Source organism: Physeter macrocephalus, chromosome 9 (genome assembly GCF_002837175.3).
Source record: "Physeter macrocephalus isolate SW-GA chromosome 9, ASM283717v5, whole genome shotgun sequence".
NCBI classification, from domain to species: Eukaryota; Metazoa; Chordata; class Mammalia; order Artiodactyla; family Physeteridae; genus Physeter; species Physeter macrocephalus.
The window spans coordinates 26,597,481-26,620,578 of record NC_041222.1 but is presented as its reverse complement, the minus strand read 5'-3'; the positions used below and the strand labels follow the sequence as shown (position 1 = coordinate 26,620,578).

At 45.4% G+C, this 23,098-nt stretch overlaps 1 protein-coding gene across 1 annotated transcript in view; it reads left to right on the top strand.

The window, feature by feature from the left end:
* The first annotated feature begins 9,341 nt into the window (after nucleotides 1-9,341).
* Nucleotides 9,342-23,098, top strand: part of LOC129392409 (stimulated by retinoic acid gene 6 protein-like) — a 54,036-nt gene continuing 40,279 nt past the window's right edge. Inside the window, exon 1 of the mRNA XM_055087088.1 lies at nucleotides 9,342-9,449. Within this exon, the coding sequence (XP_054943063.1) occupies nucleotides 9,430-9,449 (20 nt within the window). The 5' untranslated portion in view covers nucleotides 9,342-9,429. The remainder of the gene's footprint in view (nucleotides 9,450-23,098) is intronic.

Genomic DNA, 23,098 nt, shown 5'->3' with positions numbered 1-23,098 from the left:
CCAGTGTCTTTGTCCCCATGGTGAGCCACAGCCACCCCCCGCCTCTGCAGGAGACTCTCCAACACTAGCAGGTAGGTCTGGTTCAGTCTCCTATGGGGTCACTGCTCCTTCCCCTGGGTCCTGAGGCACACACTACTTTGTGTGTGCCCTCCAAGAGTGGAGTCTCTGTTTCCCCCAGTCCTGTCAGAGTGCTGCAATCAAATCCCGCTAGCCTTCAAAGTCTGCTTCTCCAGGAATTCCTCCTCCCGTTGCTGGACCCCCAGGTTGGGAAGCCTGACATGCCCGACACTGGAGCCTACCTGGGCTCTTTGGTGCGGCTAATGACAGACTCTGGGAGGGCTCACGCCAAGGAGTACTTCCCAGAACTTCTGCTGCCAGTGTCTTTGTCCCCATGGTGAGCCACAGCCACCCCCCGCCTCTGCAGGAGACTCTCCAACACTAGCAGGTAGGTCTGGTTCAGTCTCCTATGGGGTCACTGCTCCTTCCCCTGGGTCCTGAGGCACACACTACTTTGTGTGTGCCCTCCAAGAGTGGAGTCTCTGTTTCCCCCAGTCCTGTCAGAGTGCTGCAATCAAATCCCGCTAGCCTTCAAAGTCTGCTTCTCCAGGAATTCCTCCTCCCGTTGCTGGACCCCCAGGTTGGGAAGCCTGACATGGGGCTCAGAACCTTCACTGCAGTGGGTGGACTTCTGTGGTGTAAGTGTTCTCCCGGTTGTGAGTCACCCACCCAGTTATGGGATTTGATTTTATTGTGATTGAGCCCCTCCTACTGTCTCATTGCTGCTTCTCCTTTGTCTTTGCATGTGGGGTATCTTTTTTGGTGAGTTCCAGTGTCTTCCTGTCGATGGTTGTTCAGCAGTTAGTTGTGATTCCAGTGTTTGAGCCCCTCCTACTGTCTCATTGCTGCTTCTCCTTTGTCTTTGCATGTGGGGTATCTTTTTTGGTGAGTTCCAGTGTCTTCCTGTCGATGGTTGTTCAGCAGTTAGTTGTGATTCCGGTGTTCTCGAAAGAGGTAGTGAGAGCATGTCCTTCTCCTCTGCCATCTTGAACCAATCTCAAGCCATGGTCTCTTAACCAGGTTCAGACTTCCTCTAGACACGGAGCCCCTTGTTGGAAGAGGAGGCCAAGGCCCCTTGAAGAACTCTGTAGAGATTCTAGAAATCTTCACCTAAGCCCCCTCCAGAGGGACCTGTGATCATTTACTAGAGTGGTCCACTGTAGCCCACAGTCAACGTGGGGGTTTACAGCAGTCAGGGCCCATGTTCCAATCACAGTGAACCCACCTGTGCTTACTTTTCCAGGTCCTGAATCGACTAGACACACCGGGCAACTGGCAGAATCCCAACATCAGTTCTGTGACACATGGAGTAAGGTCTCCTGTTAGAGGTGGGAAGCCCCTGGAACTTACCTTTTCTGCCAGGAGAGTAAAACAGCTGCCATCAGTTTCTGTATAAATAATTGAAAGAGGAGTCACCTTGCCAGAGGGAGCATTCATTCTTAGAAAGCAGCACAGCCTAGTCTCACGTGAGGAAAGCGTTGGCCTCTTTTAAGGAACATTTGGCCCGGCTCCTTTCAAAGTAATAATGTGCCTTTATTATGCTAAGGAGCATTTGGTCCCTTCCTGAACCAGGGTCAACAGAAAAATAAGGTTTTTTTTCTTATTCTCAAATGACTCCCCAGTTGGGGAGGGGGAGTTTCTCCATTGATCTTACTACAGCTCATCCCTAATTCGTAGATTCATTGCTTCATTCTTCATTCAGCAAACTCTCAGAGGGCCTAACCCCTGCCCGCCAGGCCTGTGCAGTGCACAGAGGGGGCGGGGATAGAAGAGCAAGCCAGACTCTTAAAAGAAGGCAAGGCAGATAGGAAGCAATTTCAGTGCGATAAACGCTACTACAGGACAGTGCTCGGGGGGGAAAAGAGAATCAAGGAGGTTTTCTGGAAAAGATGCTTCCTCAACTGGGTCTTTTTTTTAATGTTAATATTTAATATTAATAATATCTTATGGAAAAACCCAAACAAATTTTTGGCCAACCCAATTCAATTTTTAAAGCTTACACTCCATTTACAATTTTTACAAATGTTTGTGATATTCCCTGTGCTGTACAATATATTGTTTTTTCTTTTCTTTTTTTAGATAGACTTCTTTTTAAATTTTATTATTTATTTACTTTTCTTTATTTTTTTTGGCTGCGTCGGGTTTTAGTTGTGGCACTAGGGGTCTTCACTGAGGCGTGTGGGATCTTTCATTGTGGCGTGGGCTTCTCTCTAGTTGTGGCGTGCAGGTTTTCTCTCTCTAGTTGTGGTGCACCAGCTCCAGGGCGTGTGGGTTCTGTGGTTGTGGTGCACGGGCTCTCTCACTGAAGCGTGTGAGCTCAGTAGTTGTCGCATGCGGGCTTAGTTGCCCTGCAGCACGTGGGATCTTAGTTCCCCGACCAGGGATCGAATGAACATCCCCTGCATTGGAAGGCGGATTCTTTACCACTGGACCACCAGGGAAGTCCCTGTGCAATATATTCTTGTAGCGTATTTTAAACCTAATAGTTTGTACCTCTTACTCCCCCACCTCTGTATTGTCCCTGCCCACTCCCCTCTCCCCACTGGTAACCACTAGTTTGTTCTCTACATCTGTGTGTCTACCTCTTTTTTGTTATATTCACTAGTTTATTGTATTTTTAAAAGTGCATATAAGTGATATCATATAGTATTTGTCTTTCTCTGCCCGACTTATTTCCCTTAGCATAGTGCCTTCCAAGTCCATCCATGTTGCTGCAAAGATTTCATTCTTTTTTATGGCTGAGTAGTATTCCATTGTATGTATATATACCACATCTTCTTTATCCATTCATCTGTTGATGGACACTTAGGTTGCTTCCATATCTTGGCAATTGTAAATAATGCTGCTATGAACACTGGGTAGCACGTATCTTTTTGAATTAGTGTTTTTGTTTTTTTTAGATATATATACCCAGGAGTGGAATTGCTGGGTCATACGGTACTTCTATGTTTAGTTTTTTGAGAAAACTCCATACTGTTTTCCAAAGTGGCTGCACCAATTTACATTCCCACTAACAGTGTATGAGGGTTCCCTGTTCTCCACATCCTTCCAACACTCAGCGGGGTCTTGAAGAGCCAGTAGGTGCTGCCTGGAAGGACAGTGGAGAGAGAGCACAGAATGTCCGAAGGCATGAAGACCAGAGAGAACAAGGCATAGTCAGGAGGGAGGAGAGAGCTCGTGGGGATGGGGTTGGGAGGTGCAGAGGCTCAGGATGCCGGAGAGGGCAGTGAGGGCCAGATCACCAGCCTTGCCCAGCCAACTTGAGAAGCTTGGAAATGTGGAATATCCAGGCTTGGCCCCTGTAGCTCAGGGCCTGCATTGTTGTCTAAGACTGACACTTTAAAGGTGGAGGGGAGAGGGACAGCACATACCCTTCGAGGAGCCAGAGGATAAGTCTTTGAGGAGAGTCCTTCCTACTCCGTTCTTCCCTTCGGCATCTTTTCCCAGGGCTTCCACCAAAATGCAAGGTAGGTACAGCAGCCACCTGTGCAGACTGCCACCTTGTGGACAATACAGGGATTACAGATCTAGAAATGACTTCCTCATTCCTCAGTTCAATATACTATAGTATTTCCTAATAATTCAGATGAGCCAAAGTGCTGGGATAAGGTGCCCTTTGTTTGAGGGGAGGACAAAAATGCATACAGACGATCACCGAACGCTCAGAGGTGTGAGTCTACCTGAAGCAGTGGGGTCGGTGAGAAGATGTGGGAAGGCTTCACAGAGGTGACATCTGAGCTGGGTCAAGTAGGGAGCAAGGGTCTTTAGAGACCACCTCTGACATCCTCACTTTACAGAGGGGGAGACTGCAGCCCAGGGTAGGAAGGGACTCGCTCAAAATCAGAGTCCTTCAGGTGGGTGTCCCAGACCAGGGCCCCTTTTACTGTTCATGGTTGGCCTCCAGTTAAAATGGGCCCCCCTCCCAGTGCCAGAAATGGCCTTTGCAGAATCTGATCTCCTGCTCCTCCCTGTCCCCGGGCAGCCCCATCCCAGCAGTTTGTCCAGCCTGCCTATTGCTGCAGTAATCGCTTCCCTCGTTCTCTGCTCTCCGCCTGTGATAAACTGCAAAGCACCGAAACCCTCCCCAGGGAGGACACTGTACTTAAGCCAGGGTCTTGGCTGACCTGGGACGAGGGCACAAGGTGTGTCTCCAGGGCATCTACCCTCAGGGACTACCATACTTCTCAGTACACAGGTACTTTGTAAATTTGGGGACCTGAATGGATGGGTGAGGTCAGGGAAGGGGAGGTGGGTGGCACCTGAGAGGTCAGTCAGATGTCTGGACTTCTCCAGAGCTGAGTCTAGTCTGGGAAGATAAATTGGGGCCAGGTCACAAAGGTCACTGAACATTCTTTCTTCTGCCAGCAGGGGGATCCAGGCCTGTTTGTGACAGAGGAGGAGGGCCAGGATGGGAATACAGGATAGTTTCGTTCTTTTTCAAAGTGAGAAATATTGTCCCTAGTCAAGGGTCATACCCATTGGTATTACTTAAGGAAGAAATTGTCCTGCCCTAGGTCTGCCAGATATTTTGGTTCTTTTTTTCTATATTAAATAATTAAGCCATCTGTCTATAGAATAAATAGAGGCTGTCCTGTGATAAGCTCCCAACACTCGGGAAGCAAGCATGACCTTTGTGATGCACTGCTGAATTTCCTTCTGTCATGTCTCCAGAACCCTGGACCCTGATAAACACAGGGCTTAAATAGAGTAAGCCTTCCTAACCTGGGTTCTCGTGTAGTCATCTCTTTCCTCACCTTCTGCCAACTGCAGCACCATTACATGGCTCCCGGAAAGAGGTCTTTAGCGGAGTGCTTAGGGCTCTGTTCTATTAAATGTTTTTATCAATAACCTGGATGAACTCAGCGAAAGTGTTCAAATGCCCCAGTACTTCAAAAAGGAATTAATGTGCATTGGTTAGAAGAAGCAGTATTCAAAAAGGCTTGCAGAGGTTAGAATGGCAGAGCGAAATCAAATGTTGAACTGTCCTACAAACGCATGTCAAGTTCTGCATTTAGACTCGACACTAAAATGAGAAAGCATGAGGGGGAAATTGAAATGGATTACACAGGGTTGTCTCTAGGTTCAAAGAGGCCACGTCTGGAGCATGGTAGCCCCTTAGAAATGGTTCCTTATTACCGTGACTGAAACTGTGCTGAACTTAAGCATTTTAGAACAAGAGTCTTGGCTTTTCTCCCACTTTAACATGGCTGTCTTCCTAACTCCCCTGGGAAGTCAGTGGCAATTCAATAGTGACTCTTCCTTAATGGTGTGAAGAGAGCAATTGTAGAATTGTGACGGAAGTAACCAGGAGAATCCAATAATTTAAAATATCCATTTGAAGCCTGGGCAGTGGAGCCAGGAAGCACCTGGCAGATGGGCACTCACACAGGAGATAGCATCTCCATGTGCCTGAAGGAGGAGAGCTTTACAATTCTTTTCTCTGAATGATGCGGCATGGATGTACCGAGAACTGCTTCTCCTGGGAAGGAGAGGGCCTGGTTTCAGAAGAAACACACTGACAGTGTTTCTTTGTTTGCAGGTGTCCAGTAAGAGAGTTATGTTGTACTGATCCTCATATTTCTCCCTCTTTTTCGTTTTTCTTTCATCATTTTCAATTTTGAAAGCAAGCATTTGTGGGGCCTCCCCTGTCTCCCAGGCGTCATGGCGAATCAGGTCTAGTCCTGGCTTCCAAGCTACTGTGATCTAATAGGGGGACTGGGACTTGGGCACAATTAACTGGGATGTGACCGTCTGCTCCCCATTCCAGTTGGCACTCGGCAGAGAGCAGGCGCCCTCTAATTGCTCATGTTCGTCGAGGGCTTGCTGTGTGTCAGGCACCCTCCTGAGCATTGTATATTAGCTCGTTTCAACCTCATCTGTCATGAAGTAGGTACAGCTTGTCTCAGATAAAACCAAGGATCAGAGGGGTTAACAACATAACGTGGCCAAAATTACAGCTGGTAAATGGTGGAGTTGGCCCCAAAGTCCACACTCTGCACCACTGCCCCAGGCTGCTTCTCCACAAATATGTGCTAAATGGACAAAGAAAGAAGGCCTAAATACGTGCCATAAAAGAGAGATAGGCCAAGCCAAGAGAAATAAGATTACACCATGGTGATCAGGATATTATGCCAGATATTATGCTTGAGGTGGGACTTAATGAACAAAAAGCCATGGTGATAAGCGGGTGGGAGGCGCCGTTCTAGGTAGGAGTAAAGGGATCAAGGTGAGCGAACACAGACGGCCTGAATTGTCGGTTATGGCGCCTGTTCACTGCCTCCAGGACCCCCTCCCGCTCCATCAGAGCTGATTAGACCAGGGGTGTTATGGACTGAATTGTGTCCCCTCCCAAATTCATATGTCGAAGCCCTAACCTCCAGTACCTTAGAATGTGACTTTATTGGGAGACGGGGCCTTTCAGAGGTAATGAATGAAGTTACAACAAGGCCGTTGGGGCAGCCTGATGCAATCTGACTGGTGTCCTTATAAGAAGAGATTAGGACATAGGGATGCTAGGGTGCAGGTGCACAGAGAAAAGGCCACGTGAGGACACAGCGAGAGGGCAGCCCCCTGTAAGCCAAGGAGAGGCCTCAGGAGAAACCACACTTGCAGACACCTTGATCTTGGACTTCCAGCTTCTGGAACTGCGAGAAAATAAAGTTCTGGTTTAAACCACCCAGTACGTGGTATTTTGTTATGGGTGGGGTCCTAGCAAACTTATACAAGGGGTGTGGGACTGAGCCAATGACGGGAAGGCGTAGACTGGCTGTGACCACCTGGGAAAAAGATGAACTGCGGCAGATCTTTTCTCTTAGCGGTTAGAACTGGGGAACCCTGGGAAGGAGCCAGTGGACTTTGGGGGTAGAGGTTGAAAGGATACTATGAACTAAAGTCAGGATGGTGGTGAGTTAAAACCCCAAGAGAGCAGAAACCCTAAGGAAGCAAAGGGGCTGAGTCAGAGAGAGGAAAGATTGAAGAAAAAGGCCAAAAAAGGAGAGAGACAAGAGAAAGACCACTTGGCCACAGAGGGGAGGAACCTTTCCCAAGAGTAGTTTCAGTCTCCAATGCCTTCCCTGGTTGGGCCCCAGCCCTTGCAGGGGAGGAATTGGAAACCCCTTTAACTCCAGGCAGCTCGAGTGGATCTCTGTTCCTTGTTCCCTAAAGAGCGAGAGTAACATGAAAGGCCATGTTTAGGGATGGATAAGCAACTTTGAAAAAAATGTAGATGGAAACCAGTGGAGATGAGGCTGGAAAAGAGGGTTGAAGCAACTTCTTGGAGGGTTTGGAAAGCCAGGGTTGGGAGAGCAGACCATGGAGGATGTTTGGCAAGTCTGAGCTGTGCTTTAGGGAGATGCGTGTCTGCACTAGGCATGGAGACTGGAGGCTGCAGCGCTGTTAGAGAGCACTTGTGTTGGTCCAGGCAGGAGGTGGTGAGGGCTGCAACTGCGGCAGTAGCAGTGTGAATGGAAAGGAAGTTGTATTGATTAGGATAAGGACTAGCTTTTCTAACAAACAAACTCCAAAGCATATAATGGCTCTTACATAATAGAAGTTTATTCCTTATTTGTGTAAACTCTCAAATGGCTATTCCTAGCCTCCTCAAGTGTTGATTCAGGGACCCAGGCTCTTTCCATGTTGTGGCTCCACCATTCTGAACACCAACTCCAGGCTGGCAGAAGGGAAAAGAGGAATGAGCCCTCTGACATCCAAGGGATGGATAAGAGCCACCAGGAGGCAGAACGAATGAGGTGAGAGAAGGGGAGGAGCCACAGACAACTCATGGGTGATAAGAGTGTGATGTTGCCATTAACTGGCCTGGCAGCTGATGGATGCAGTGAATCAACAGACAAGAACACCTGGGGTCTAGTTCCCATTTGGCTCTGGATGATCATTTGGGAACAGGGTGGCCATTTAGAATCCATGGACCATTCTAGTAACTGGGAAATCTTAACACACTTCTCAGCAGCAAGAGTCACGCTCTTCCCTGATCAGGACTTGACCATTCCTTAGCTTCCTGCATCTCTCTCGGTGTTATTTGGTTCTCGATCCCACTGATGAGTGTTTAGTTCTTGTTCTGTGTCTCAAGGTCAGACTCCTGAAAGAGATGACCTGTTGGACAGAATGTCCATCACAGATGGCAGATTGATATGGTTTATGACTGGCTGCCCTTAGGTCAGGCACTCAGCTTTGGTCCAATGAGCAGTGCTCTGGGGCACAGAATTGCATGGCACCAGTATGGATGCTCACACCCTTGGCACAGCTCTGTGGACATGGCAGGCTTTCTAAGGCTAGTCCTCTTAGTGTACTTCCCTTCCTTAAGCCTCTGTCTTCTTATCCTTAAAATCAAGAACTTGGACCATAGGATGCTTACAAGTTCTCCACATTCTGTGCTATGTTAGCTAGGGCAACACTAGCTGCTGTAACAAATAAGCTGGCACTTCACTGGCTTATTACAATAGACCTTTATTTCTTGCTTATGGACAGTTGGTGTAGAGGACAGCTTCCTCTACATGGTGATTCAGGGACTCAGGCTCCTTCCCATCCCATTCCTTTAGTGCCTTTGAGTCCTAAACCAGCAGGTGCGGAAGGGGAGGGTAGAAAAAACACACTTGCTTCTTAACTGTCTTAGCCCAGAAGTAACACACATCACTTCTGCTCACATCCCATTGGTAACCTTGATCCCGTGTTTATTCCTAGACTCCTGGGTGGGCTGGGGAGTATGCCCCCTGGCTGGGCAGGTCCTTGCCAGCAACAGCTTCACTTTATGGCAAGGGAGCAGGAATTCCTTGTGGACAGCTAGCCCCGGTTCTGCCACATGGGTGGGGTTCAGTTTTGAACTTGTCTCCAGCCACTTCTCCCAGCAAATTGTCTTGTTTCCAAGGAGAATCTTGAAGCCAGTGGTGCTACTTTCCTAGTTTATTGCCTTGAGGCAGAGTCCTACTTTATTGCCTGTAATAATTCTTACAGCTAGCCGAAGAGGCCTCAGCTCCTGGGCAAAGCTCCAGTAGCTCAAGGAGCCAGTGCCCACAGCCAGTGAGGGCTAAATGAGACTGCAAGAGTCTTGGAGAGAGGAACTACGAGGGCAGTTCCTGCTTTTGCATGAGAAAGCGTGGGAAGGGCGGTAGAGCAGAAGAATAGCCAGTAGTGTTCCCAAACAAGGAAGGAGGCCACCCACTTGCTGTCATTTCTTTGGTAAATATTTGACTGGATGTTTGCCTTTCGCTGAGGTTTTATTTTTGGGTTCTGTGAAGGGAACTGGGCAGAACGTCAGAATATCCGAAGCAGTCATCACCAAGAGGCAAGAGAAGCCCAAAGAACAATCCAGAGAAGCAGATTGCTCCCCTGAGCTGCAGGCAGTGCTTTTCTACCAAGATGCTTTCCTCAAACGCAAGGTGAGTTATCAGGGTCAGGCTTGAGACAAGTCATGCTGGACAACTGTATGTGCCTGGCAGCTGTATTCTTCTTTTTTTTTTTTGGCCATGCCCTGACCAGGGATTGAACCTGGGCCCCTGCCAGTGAGAGCACTGAGTCCTAACCACTGTACTGCCAGGGAGTTCCCCCTTTTTTTTAATTAAAAAAATTTTAATTGATGTATAGTTGAGGTACAGTATTAGTTACAGGTGTACAATGATTCACCATTTTTAAGTGAATACCCTCCAAATCCATCCATGTTGTTGCAAATGGCAAAATTTCGTTCTTTTTATGGCTGAATAGTATTCTATTGTGCATATGTTCTACATCTTCTTTATCCATTCATCTGTTGATGGACACTTAGGTTGCTTCTGTATCTTAGCTATTATGAATAGTGCTGCTATGAACATTTGGGTGCATGTATCTTTTCAAATTAGTGTTTTTGTTATTTTCTGATATATACCCAGGAGTGGAATTGCTGGGTCATATGGTAGTTCTATTTTTAGTTTTTTGCGAAACCTGGCAACTGTCTTCTTTGCTATGGTGATTCGTAGAACCAGGAGGAGGGCATGGTTTATCTAATTTGTAGGCAGCTGGCACAGAGGAAGGAACGATGGGTCCCTGAATAGATTTCTGTTCGTCTTCAGTTTAGAGACACAGAGTGGAGTGGGAAGAGCACAGATATGATGTTAGAGGACCTGGGCTTGAGTCCTGGCTCTGTAGTTTCTAGCAGATCTTAAAGCCTTGGTTTCCTCATCTATTAATCAGGTATAATAACCCCTGTCCTACCTAACCCACAGCTTTGTGAAGATCATCTGAGAAAAGAATGTGAAAGGACTTTGAGAGCTGTACATTCCCATCTAGAAGCGTTCTCACTCAAACATATAAACTTAAACACTTCATTTTAAATGATCCCAGAACTAAAAAGCCTGCTCTAAAATAGAACAAAAATTAGAGCCGTCACTTTCTGGTGTCATAGTGTTCTCTGTTTAGATTGTCAAGGGATGTTATTGTGGGGATGGAAAAATAATTTTCCCTCTACCCTTCTTAGGTTCTTGACTGAGACACCCCTGTAATAAAAAGATTAACAGGAGAAAAACAAACAAATTTAATTACATGTATGCCTCCTGTATACATGGGAGATACCCAGGAAAATAGAGTAACTCCCCCAAATGGCTGAAGCTGTCACCCTAAATACCATCTTCAGCTAAAGACAAAAGAAAACGTTGGGGTTGAGGCGTTAGTTATAGGAGGTTATCAGGAAAAGCACAGTAAACAAGGGTAAGGTCATTATGCAGATTTAAATAATTGTTTTCTACATTGATAAGAGTTTCTGGAGATAAGGTCACCTTACCTTGTCTATTTTATCTACCATTCCTGGTACAGTGAGGAAGACACCTTTACAAACAAGAGATTTCCCCCATACATGTAAATGTCTCCTACAAAAGCTCCATTTTTAGAGCTTCCCCTATGTCTGCAGTTTCTTAAAAATAACCATCTTAAAATAATCCTTATGCTGAAGAGGCATATCTTGGGGTGACAAATTCTGCCCCCCTTCATCCCACCTTTGAAACTTCAAACAAGTTTCACAGTCCAGAAGCTGAGTTGACAAATTGCTCCATATCTCATTGAACCTGTCTCAGTAGTGAGAATAGGTCAGCTTAGTTAAACAGTGGTGTCTCATTTCAGGAGGTGGTCTTGCAGGTGTGCTCCCAGAGTTAGGCCTAGATAGTGCCAGTGGTCAGGTATTTATTAAGAGACATTTCTATGGAAACAGAAGAAAACCAAAGCTTAATGGTTGGAGAAGACGCTAAACCACTTTCTGAGCCCAGGAGGCAGCCAGTCAAGAAGATTTTCTATATGTTAGGGTTGAAACATCTTTTGCAGTTTGAGTGTCTCTGATGATGTCATCAGGTGTTCAGTTACACTTTCTGAGTGGCCCACAAAGCAACAGGCACAAACGATGTCTAAACATGAGCTGTTACGGTGATTTCTCTGAAGTTTATATCAAGCCATTCACATTCAGTTTGCAGGGTTTCAGGGAAAAGAGCAGCTTTTGTTTTTAGTGATTCCAAGTCAAAAAGGTGGGAGAAAATTGGAAACATTAGTTTGGAGATTTGTAGCCAGATATTTGAGGAAACTAGAATTCAGGATCCAGTCCAGTTTACGGGTAGAAAACAAAACCTCAGAGACAATTAACAGAACTAGAATCTTATCTACAAGTGTGTATTATAGTTTCTACTGAAACATAATTTTTCTAAAATCACCCTTATTTCTATCAAAGATAGCCAAATGAAGACTAATTTGTTCACAAAACAGGTCTAGTTTCAATAAACTTGTCCCGATTATTTGTGCAAGCGCAGCAAGAATAGCAATTGACCATATAGGGTCTTTTAAATATTCTTTGCTGGCTTTTCATAAGGAATTTCAGATTGAACTTTTAAAAGCATCTAGAGGTCAGGAAGCCAAGCCAAAGACTTTCCATCAGACTTTGCCTTAATGCTTATAGATGTGGGTTGATTCCTCTCTTCTTGAGGTCCCCCAAGTATCCTGTACCTGCCAGGAAGGGACTTTCCTTACTAACCTGGTAAGACTGTCAGGAACCCTGAAAGCAAGGTACCAGGCTGTTTTTCCAAGGGGATTTATTAACTCTATAAACTCAGCCTTAATTATTTAAAACTGTCTTGTCATATCTGATTCTATGAATCTTCTCAAATCTGACATTCCAACCAAAGCTTCGATAATATAACAAATGTCTCCAATTGTGTCCTGTTACAAGAAGAATAGATTCTTATTAACTTATGCAAATAAATATTTTGTCATAAAGAACATTCACTAAGCTTCCAAATTCTGGAGGGATCAGGTAGGGAGAAAAAGTAATTGTTTCATCCTTATTCACAAAAGTACACTTTATCAAATTGCTCTAAGTCATAGGTAGCTTAAGAGAAAAAGTTTCCTTGATATTAAAGAACTTAATCTGGAAAAAACAAAACATTAAAGAACCAACAATGTTCCAGACAAAAAGTCATAAAAATTATAATCATCATCATCACTTCGTTTGGTCTGTTATTAATTCTTGTTCTGCTTGAATCCAGTTTTTTCATCAGTTCTGGAGATTCTTACTCAGTTCAGTTTTATGATCTTAAAGTTATCAGAAATCTGTGCTTGCCAGAGTCCTTTCCATGAATCTCCTTGAAGATGAAGCACACTTGCAAACACTTCTGCAAAAGCATCAGAGTAAAACAGTAACTTCTGTAAATGACAAAGGCTTAAAAATGGCCATGGTTAAAGATCTGATTAGAGTTCATTACAATGCGATTGACAAAGAAATTTGGTTATCTCTGTAACAAACAGCATTCTAGTTATTATTAAGGTAATTACTAGAATTATGACTGGTTAACATTATACCAGACATATCAGAATTTTAGGAATTTCATACAATTTCTGGAATGCTTATATACCTATACAAATACAACATGAAGAAGGCTTAGTATTACGTCTTATTTGACAATGCTTGCCGTGTAATCTAACATATCAATAAGCCTCTATCTCTCTGTTTTTAAGGAGAAAAAATCTTTTGAGATGTTCCAGGGGCCCTCTGGGAAATCCCGAAATTACTTCCATGTCAAAAAGACTTTAGTTAGAGTTTGATTTGGTGAAGTTTGTCAAAAATATCAAAAAGTTTGGACACTTGACTAAATAAGAATCACACTATGAAAGAATACATAGCTGTCTATTTAACCAAAGTGACAATAAAGGATTTTAAAGGCAAATAGAGATTGTTACACAGTTGTGAGCAAAACTTATCTCTTTTAATATTGAGATGATTCAGTTCTCTTAAATAATCAAAGACCTGATTAAGACAACATGAAGCACAGGAAATTATTTTGATAAAACACCAAATCTTTGCTTTCTAGGCAGATTACTTAAGAGGTAAAGAAAAACCTTTCACAACTTCTTATCAGGAGAAGACCAATAGTCCAATAGAACTTTGTCCTTTTAACAGATGAAAGAAAATCAAGTTCCAGTTTTATATAAGTACACTATCGATATTAAGGCTTATTTTAAATACCCTTATAATAACAATTTAATTTTAGCCAGCTTGATTACACAACGTAAAATTCTCTTTCTCTCCCCCTTCAACTTTCTGTATACATTTAGTTTATCCTTTATTTTCCACCTTCCCATTCTGAAATAACCAGCTTTACTTTAGGACAAAATCACTTTCATTTCCTTCAACAGAAATGCATCTCCATACATCATATCTTTTCTTAGGTAAAAATATATCTTACTTTTCTTGTATACAGAGTTGTTTCCCATATTATTTCTGGTAGCTTTAATTACACATATTAATTAGAATTCTTAACCCTTAGCAACCTTAACTTCTAGTGAAAACTAAGAAGTGAACAATTGTGAACTATTACACCAGAATTCTGTAGACTGGCAAATTTATGAATACATTTCATAATTTTGAAGCATACACTTTTTCATAGTACAATCTTTCAATGTGGCACAAAATACATTTACTAATAAACCCAAATGTCTTTAGTTTCTCTGTAATAAGAAGATAAGAGTCAGTAAACCTACGTTCAGTAATTAATGTTTCACTGTTTCATCTTATTTGGAAATGATCTAGATATTCAATGAGATTCCATTATTTAACTTAGCTTAGCAAAACTTTAAGGTTTCAAGTTACCAAAAAGATTTTGGTAGCTATTTTTTTAAAATTAATTAATTATTTTTGGCTGTGTTGGGTCTTCATTTCTGTGCGAGGGCTTTCTCTGGTTGGGGCGAGCGGGGGTCACTCTAAATCGCGGTGTGCGGGCCTCTCACTGTTGCGGCCTCTCTTGTTGTGGAGCACAGGCTCCAGACGCGCAGGCTCGGTAGTTGTGGTGCACAGGCCTAGTCGCTCCGCGGCATGTGGGATCTTCCCAGACCAGGGCTTAAACCCATGTCCCCTGCATTGGCAGGCAGATTCTCAACCACTGCACCACCAGGGAAGCCCCTGGTAGCTATTTTTAATTAGAATACCATACACATATTTATTGCTGAAAAGTTCACCTAAAAACTCTGATCCCACTTACATCTATCTACATCACTTCCTCCCAACAATTATGTTTAGACTATTCACAGAAATCTAATGAGACATTAGACAAAGTCAGCCATCATCCCAAGCTATTTTCCTTGCTGACCAGTTTTGCAACAGAGATAAAGTTATCTATGTATTTATGAGAGTTTTAGAATACCCAATCCTTACAAACACGTGTCCTTCAACCCACATAAGTAGAGCTCTTTATACATTAATTTCTACAATACCATCTGGAGGTAGAGAACTATCACATCTCTACAACATACTTGTATAAACATACATAAACATAAAGACAGATGCAAACAAGACCTTATAACTATTGTTCTAAAATTTTAGCCATGAGACTGTGTCAGACCATACATAGCCCATATGGTCTTTAACTGTAAAGACCATACATAGCCCAATGTCCAGCATGTGATAAACCTTCAATGAACGATAGCTATTATTATTGTTATTTTATTAAGTGAAAAGAAATGAAAATGAATGTTGCTTTACTGGACAGTTAAGAATGGTAGGGAGCAGAAAATGGGCTTTTGTCTTCTTCAATCACCAATTTTTTGCGTGGTAACTCTGTCTGAAGTTGTCAGATAGGCGTGAAAACACTCCCATACACTCCCTCCGAAAGGAGGGTACCTTCCAGGTGCAGACCATTCCTCTCAGTACAGTAAGCTCAAAATGAATGGGCAAGGTCAAGGCAAAGGAAAATAAACAGAGATCTGGACACACAGAGGAGAAAACAGAGAGGCCCTGGGAGAAGATGGAATAAAGACAGGCCAGACACAAAAGGTCAATCAATATCTCATCTTAAAATTAGCACCCGTGGCGACTTCCTTGGCAGTCCAGTGGTTAAGACTGCACCCTTCCAATGCAGGGGGCGCGGGTTGGATCCCTGGTCCGGGAACTGAGATCCCACATGCCGAGCGGTGCAAAAAAAAAAAAAAAAAAAATTAGCACCTGTGTTTGAGTCCCACTGTGGACAAGTGACAGGCTCCCTCTGACCTGTGCTCTCTGAGGATCCAGTGAGACCTTGGGGATGAGAGTGCTTTATAAACTGTAAAGCACTGTTATTTCCCACAGTGCCCTGCTCAGAACAGGGGAAGATCTCGCAGCCCCTCTGCCGTGGGGGAGAGCTCTGTTCCCAACTTGACTGAGCTGATTCTGTCTCTCTGAGTCAGTTAACCAGGTGGTGGTGGAGCCAAGGCACCCAGCCAGGGTGTCCAGCTCTTTGGTACTGTGGCTCCTGCGTCTCTCCGTAACGCCAGTGTCCGCCCTCCCTCCCCCGGGAGGGGCCCCAGGGTCTGCGGGGGGCCGGGCTGCTGCTTGGAATCCTCCACTCCCACCTCGTGGAATAGCGCCTCTGGGAGGGAGTTGTAGGGAAGGTGGAAGCAGGCCTGAGAACCAGCAAGCATGGTGCTTCTCAGTTAACAAAGCACCATTCATACCATTCTCTAATGATCTAGGGAAGTAGATCACACCCATTCTACAGATGAAACAACCAAGGCTTCAGGAGGAGAAATGATTCACCCCAGGTCGCAAGGTCTCTGACTCCAAATCCCAGGCTTTTCCTCTGGGCAGATCTGAGGACCCACATGGGCACGAAAACCCACCTATACACACTGTCTGGTGAAGGTTACCGACCAGAGCCGAGAATTCCTACCTGTAAAGCAAGGTCCAAATGGATGGGAGTAGTCAAGGCAAAGAAGCAGAAAACAGATTTGGACACACAGAGAAGACAGAGGCCCTGGGGAAAAAAATGCAGTCAAAAAAGGGTATCAATGTGTATTTCATTATGGAACTTCCCCTGATTCTCAGAGAGTCACTGAAAGGGACAGACAGGGACAAACCAATAGGCAATAAGAGAGACAAGCACAGAAAGACACATGGAACTTTCTGGGAAGGCTGTCAGAGGCAAGCCTGAGGGGCTTGGAGGAGCTGGGAAGAAAACAGAAGGGACCGTCAGCAAAGTGGCAGCCTATGTGGGTTTTGTGATAGTCGTGGACTTTATTTTATTTTAAAAATTTAAACTTTTTATTATGGATGTGTACATATTTATACAAGAGAAGAGAGAATAATATAAAGAACCCCCATTCCCATCACCCAGCTCCAACAATTGTCAACACGTGGGCAGTCCCCTGGACACCCCTGCCCACTCCCCCTCCTCAGACAGCCTGTCATTTCCTCATGGATTTCATCTTGAGAGGGAGTTTACTTCCCCCCACACCATTCTTAAAGCTGTGCGTGCACCAATGACCTGCACACACATCCACTCTCAAATCTTCACAAGCCCCCGCAATTCTCATGTCTTTGTGCCGAAAGAACTCACACTGGCCTGGCCGTAGGAACAGAAAAATTCATTGAAGAGTCATGGAGGGTGACAGCTGGCAGTTACTTACGTGGTCATCCACGTTGCCAGGGTTCAAGTCCTGTCTCCACTGCTCACTGGCTGGGTGAGCTTGGCCGAGTCTCCTCATCTTCTGGTGCCTCCGTTTTCTCATCTGTGAAATGGGGTGATGATAGTACCTCTCACAGGCCTGTTGTGAAGGTGAAATTAGTTAATAAAAGCATCACCCTTAAGGTATAGCTTGGTGCACAGTAGGCCCTTGAGAAACATTAGCTTTCCATCCATCCATTTAGGAAACGTTAGTGGGCACCTGCTGTTGTCACATGTTGGGCCAGGAGCTGTGCACATGAGAAGAATGAGGAAGGTCCCTGCCCCCTAGGATCTCCCCATCCAGTGGGGGACACAGATGCATTAAAAGACTTTTCCACACAGTGGGCTGGCTGCTGTGACTGTGGGCTGAGTCCCAAGCAGTCCAACCTTCTCAATTTACAAGTGACCAAACTGAGACCATGGGCCCCCCTGAAGCTAAGGAGCCACAGCACTTAGCAGCAGAGCTGGGTGGCCTCAGAATGGTTTTCCCTGGCCAGCCACCTTTATGTGAGAGCCTCAGAGGAAGCTGGTGGCTCTGGAGGACAGCGGGGCCAATCTGGGCAAGGGTGCTCTGGGCGCCCCCTGCCTGCAGTGTGGAGCAGGACACTGGTCACAGGGCCAGGTATGTGCAGCACTCTGGCTACTGGTTAACCAGGTGAAGGACTTCAGTCCACTGTGTGGTCAGGGGCCCAGGGCAGGGGAGTCCCGGACACCCCCCCACCTAGCAGGAGGCCAGGGATGCCAGGCCAGCTGCCCATGATGTGCACTGGATTGGGGCTGGGGAGGCGCTCAGTCTGGAGAGGGCTGACCCCAGATGCTCCAGGGACAGAGGAACGGATGGGGTCTGGCTTCTGAGGAGGTAGAAACAGCCAGTGAGAGTCCCCTTTCAACCCAATGAAAGAAAATCCTTTTCTTTGGTCCAAAAGCAGGGAATGGATGGGAAAGATCAATACTGACTGAGCATTGGACTCTCATTGTATCTAATCCTCACGGCAGCCTGTAAGGGAGTGTTAGATCCATTTTCAGGATGAGAAGAGTAAGGCCCAGAGAGGGGCAGGGCCCCTCTATGGGCACACAGCTAATGATTGGTGGAGTGGGGCTCACTCCCAGGTCCAGCACTTTTCCCTCTGGGCCCCCTTACTCGGTGAGATGGAAGGGGAGACTTGGAGGATTCCCACCACTGGACGTGCCCAGATGAGGCTTCGTGGCTGCCCATGTGAGGGGGGCTGGAGGCAGGTCCTGGGGGCATTCAAACCACCCATGGCCTTGGGTTCCAGAGCCTTTGAGTGATGAGGCAGGAGTCTGTGAGTCAGTGGCCGGGGCTGCACCGGAGTGTCTCACATCACGGGTGTGGACGGGGTGCAGCTCAGCCGTGTGCTTGCCCAGCACGCAGAGTACACAGATGTTTCCCTCTCTCCCGCCCATCTTCCTCCCCTTCCTTCTCCCCTCTTCACTCATTCATTCAGCACTTGCTTGGATTTGTTATGTACCTTGTCCCTAGTCAGAAGCTGGGGGTGGGGTGGGGTGGGGGATGGTAGGAGTTCAAAGTGGAATGAAGCATGTTTCTTGCTTATGGAAAGCCCAGTCTGAAAGTGAGAGATTAAGCATGAAAAATGCACCTGTAGCAGGAAGCAGAAATGATGAGCCCCATAGAGCCCTGCAGGCTAAGTCTGGGGGAGGAGGGAGTGTCCTTTCCAGGTGACTCCGGCCTCAGGGGGATGAGCAAAGAGGCTGGTGCAACAGTTCCAGACAAGTGATAGGGCCTGAGCTAAAGAGTTTCCAAATGACCTTACCTGCTGTCTATCCATCAGAACAAGGCGTGGTATTCGGGAACCCTGCAGTGCCAAGACCAATACTTGCTGACGGTTGTCAGGAGTCAGAGGCCTTCAGGGGTGCACAGCCCCTACCCTAGCAGTCACCTCATAGTCAAGTCTTTTTTTTCCAAACAGCTGGTTGACACCCATTAGCGGGTTGTAAAATTAATTTCGTGTTCACGGCCAGCATTTTACAAAATGGGATGGAAAAGAACAAAATGAATAGAATTGAATTGAATTAAAGTCACCAGAGATCATATTAATGGTATTGTTTTATGAAAATTTGTTTTGCACACATGTATCCGAACTGGGTCATGGCTGTAATGTATATTTGACTCGTAGTCAAAAAACTTAAAAACACTGATCTGCTCCAACCCCCTCATTCTGCAGAGCTTTGGGAAAAGAGGGTAGGGTGGGGCACCGGCCCCCTCCTGTGTTCTCTCTACTAAACTTGTCTTTCCCCTAAAGCATAGTTTATATGGACCGAGGTCTCCAAACTCAGCCATCCTCATTATTCCTGACCACTCCCAGAACCAGCGTCCCATCTGCCCAGTGGTGTGCCAGGAAATGTGTAGTAACTGGCTCCCTGAAAAAAGTATGCGTATACGTATGTACCTAAGTTTAATATAAATTGTACTGTTAGAATAGATTATCACACAAAATTTACAAATAATAAAATATACAATGACCTTTCTTGCAGATTGCACAGAGCCAGTTAAATCTCAAAGAATGCTTTCATCGATTTTTGCCAGATTCTTGTGTCTGTAGCCAACCTGCCTTTGACCCGTGAGGATATTTTCGACATGAATGTTGGTTGATATTTTTATTGACATTAATGAGTAACACAAGTGTAAAACAGTGGAGACAAGGTATAAGTCAGAACTTCACTCATTTGTCAATGTCAGTTGCCAGAAACGATTTTTTGGATGAATGGGATAAGAGTTTTAAATTCTAGAAGAATATTTCCTCTTTTTTTTTTTTTTTTTGCTATTCACAATGTAATGGCTACAAACATATGTTTAAATTTAATCTGCCTTGTTAACATTTTCTCTGTCACTTTCTAGACAGTCTGCAGAACAGTAAATCAAAGCCTGATTTGTAGTGTTCACCCATTTCCCTGGTATAAATTCTCCCAGCATGGCTAATTTCAGGCTAACAACATGATGTTGCTGACATGGAGATGTGAAGAGAGGCACGGTAGTGGCACAGACCATAACATAGAGTTTTCATGGTGCAGATATAACAGATGTAAATAACCTCTAGAGAATAAATCATAGCAAAATGTAGCAAAATAATTAGGAAGTGATGGGTTTTGAGGCTTTACTACCTTCCTTTTAAATAACTTGTTTAATTATACATTTATATATAATTTAATTTTTAATTTAATTTAACTTTTACCAGTGGTGGTGTTTAACAACCGACTTGCAAAATTCCTGATGATGTGACAGTCCCAAGCTGGTACAAGCCAGCCTGAGCACACTATTACATCTACCTCCGACCCCAAGGCAGGACTGTGGGGAGGCTGTGTGTTAGAGGATTGATGGGATTCACAAAGGCGGGCCAGGGCTGGCCCAGAGTCAGACACCCCAGCACAGAGGCTACTGCATTGCTGGAGGCATCACATGGACGGGCACACGTGCACACACACACACACACACACACACACACACACACACACACACACACTGCACACACCTCTCCCTCCTTCCCAACCCTTCTCTGCACTCAGAAGTGGGAACCAGGTCAGGGTCCCGCTCACTGAGCCCCTTGAGCTGGACCTGAAGTAGTCCTGGGCTTTGTGATGTTTTCTGCTCACTGGCCCTCTCTGGGCCTCAGCTTCCTGAGGGAATTTCCCATGGAATTTAGCAGACATGCCCTTATCCTGTCTGTGCCAGGTGCTGGGCTGGACTTGGGATCAGAGATGAGTCAGCCATAGCCTGGAAGGTCAGCAAATGCTAGGAGCTCCAAGGGGTCACGTGAGCCAGCAGCGGGGGCTGGGACGATGGTGACATGCAGTGGTGCCTGGCTCCCAGCCTCACCTCCTCCTGGGCAAGTTAGGTAACCTCTCCTGGCTTCAGTTCCTCATTATGAAAAGGAGGTGATACAATCTACCTCACAAGATTCTTGTAAAGATTAAATAAGGTAATATAAAATAGCAGGATTCCTAGGCCATAGTGACACACAATAAAGTGACATTAATCAATAAAAGCTATTATCATATGTTTAACTTATGACTATTATTTATTTATTTATTTTTGGCTGAGTTGGGTCTTCGTTGCTGTGCGTGGGCTTTCCCTAGTTGCGGTGAGCGGGGGCCACTGTTCGTTGCGGTGTGCGGGCTTCTGATTGCAGTGGCTTCTCTTGTTGCGGAGCGCGGGCGGTAGGCGCCCGGGCTTCAGGAGTTGTGGCTCGTGGGCTCTAGAGCGCAGGCTCAGTAGTTTTGGCGCACGGGTTTAGTTGCTCCGCGGCATGTGGGATCTTCCCGGATCCCCGGATCAGGGCTCAAACCCGTGTCCACTGCATTGGCAGGCAGATTCTTAACCACTGCGCCACCAGGGAAGCCCTAACTTGTGACTATAGAGTGATAATGTTAGGACCAAAGCAATCAGGACTGCGGGAGCACACCCCACAGGCAATCAGCGTGGGGTGTTGGAGAAAGGAGTTGGGAACGCAGACGACCCTTGCTCTAGATGCACCAGCTGTGTGTCCTTGCTTGTTTCACCCTCACAGCTTTTTATTTTCAATTTTTTTTTTTTTTTTTTTTTTGCGGTACGCGGGCCTCTCACTGCTGCGGCCCCTCCCGCTGCGGAGCACAGGCTTCGGACGCGCAGGCTCAGCGGCCGTGGCTCACGGGCCCAGCCGCTCCGCGGCATGTGGGATCTTCCCGGACCAGCGCACGAACCTGTGTCCCCTGCATCGGCAGGCGGACTCCCAACCACTGCGCCACCAGGGAAGCCCCCAATATTTTTTAAATAATGAAAGATTTGTAATTTATACCCTATCACAGAACAAATCTTGCATGTTTTCACTTTATGCTGATTCCTGGGCAACTTCCCTTCAGAATGGTGTTTTATTGCTTTGGCATAAAATCCAGTCTTTTCCCTGATTACAAAAGCAAGCCATTCATTCATTCGACATGTGTTTATTGCTGTCTACTTTGTGTCAAGCACTGTTCTAAGCAGCTATTGAGCAATACATCTGTGTACTACCCTTGGGAAATTCAAGAAAATCATTTTAAAAAAGTAGAATGCATGCAAATCTTACAACCCAGAGATGACCACTCTTCACAACTTGGGATCATATTGTTTTATAATTTTTTTTTTCACTTAACAGTGTATCATAAACACAGTTCCAGGCTATCATCAGTGGAAATCGGATTTTCTACATTTTGGGGGTGCTGTTTTGCTGCTGCCCTGCAAAAGCTGTTTACCCCTCGACAGATCTGCCCCTCAAGCCCTGGACCCACTAGGAAGCAGTATGAGTCTCAGAGACCAAGAAGGGGGTCTCAATGGCCTTCTAACTTGGATTGACTCCAGTGCCTGCTTCATCTATTCACTGCTGGAGTGAAAGCATAGCTATGGACCCCTTATTTAGAGAGCTACACTCTCTACTGTCCCTGAGCTCACCTGTTTCTAGCTGCTGCCAGACTAACTCTCAGCTCTGCCCTCCAAGCAAAAGACCGGCTCAGCAGTGAATCTGTGTAGGCGGAGTCACCCTGATAAAAGAGTTCTCTGGGTCTGTATATCCTAACATTAGAAATTGCCTTTCTTTATTAAATGAATTTCATTTCCTTTATTGATTAAATGAAGAAATCAAGTTTAGTCCGATCCCATTTTTGCTTGAAACTACAGGTTATAAACACACATAATTATGGAAGGAGAAAGGGCTTTTAGTTACTACTTTATACATTTGTAAGTATTTTGAATGTTTTATGATGAACATATATTACATTTAAAATGTTATACACACATATGAGGGAGGGAGGGAGGCAGGAAGAGTGAGAATCTTAGCATTCTAGTACCTGAATTCAGGGACCTCTCTGATTATTTCCGTAGTGTATATTTTTTAGAAGTAGAATTCCTAGAAATGGAATTGCTGTATTTAAAGGTTCTTGGTGTATATTGCAAATTTAATCCTCAGAATGGTTATACCTCCTTACACTTCTGATTACCAGCAAATGAATACCAACTTGTCTTAACCTTCACTAATGTTGGGTAGCAGCGGTCCCCAACCTTTTTTGGCACCAGGGACCGGTTTCATGGAAGACAGTTTTTCCACGGAAGGGGGGCAGCGGCT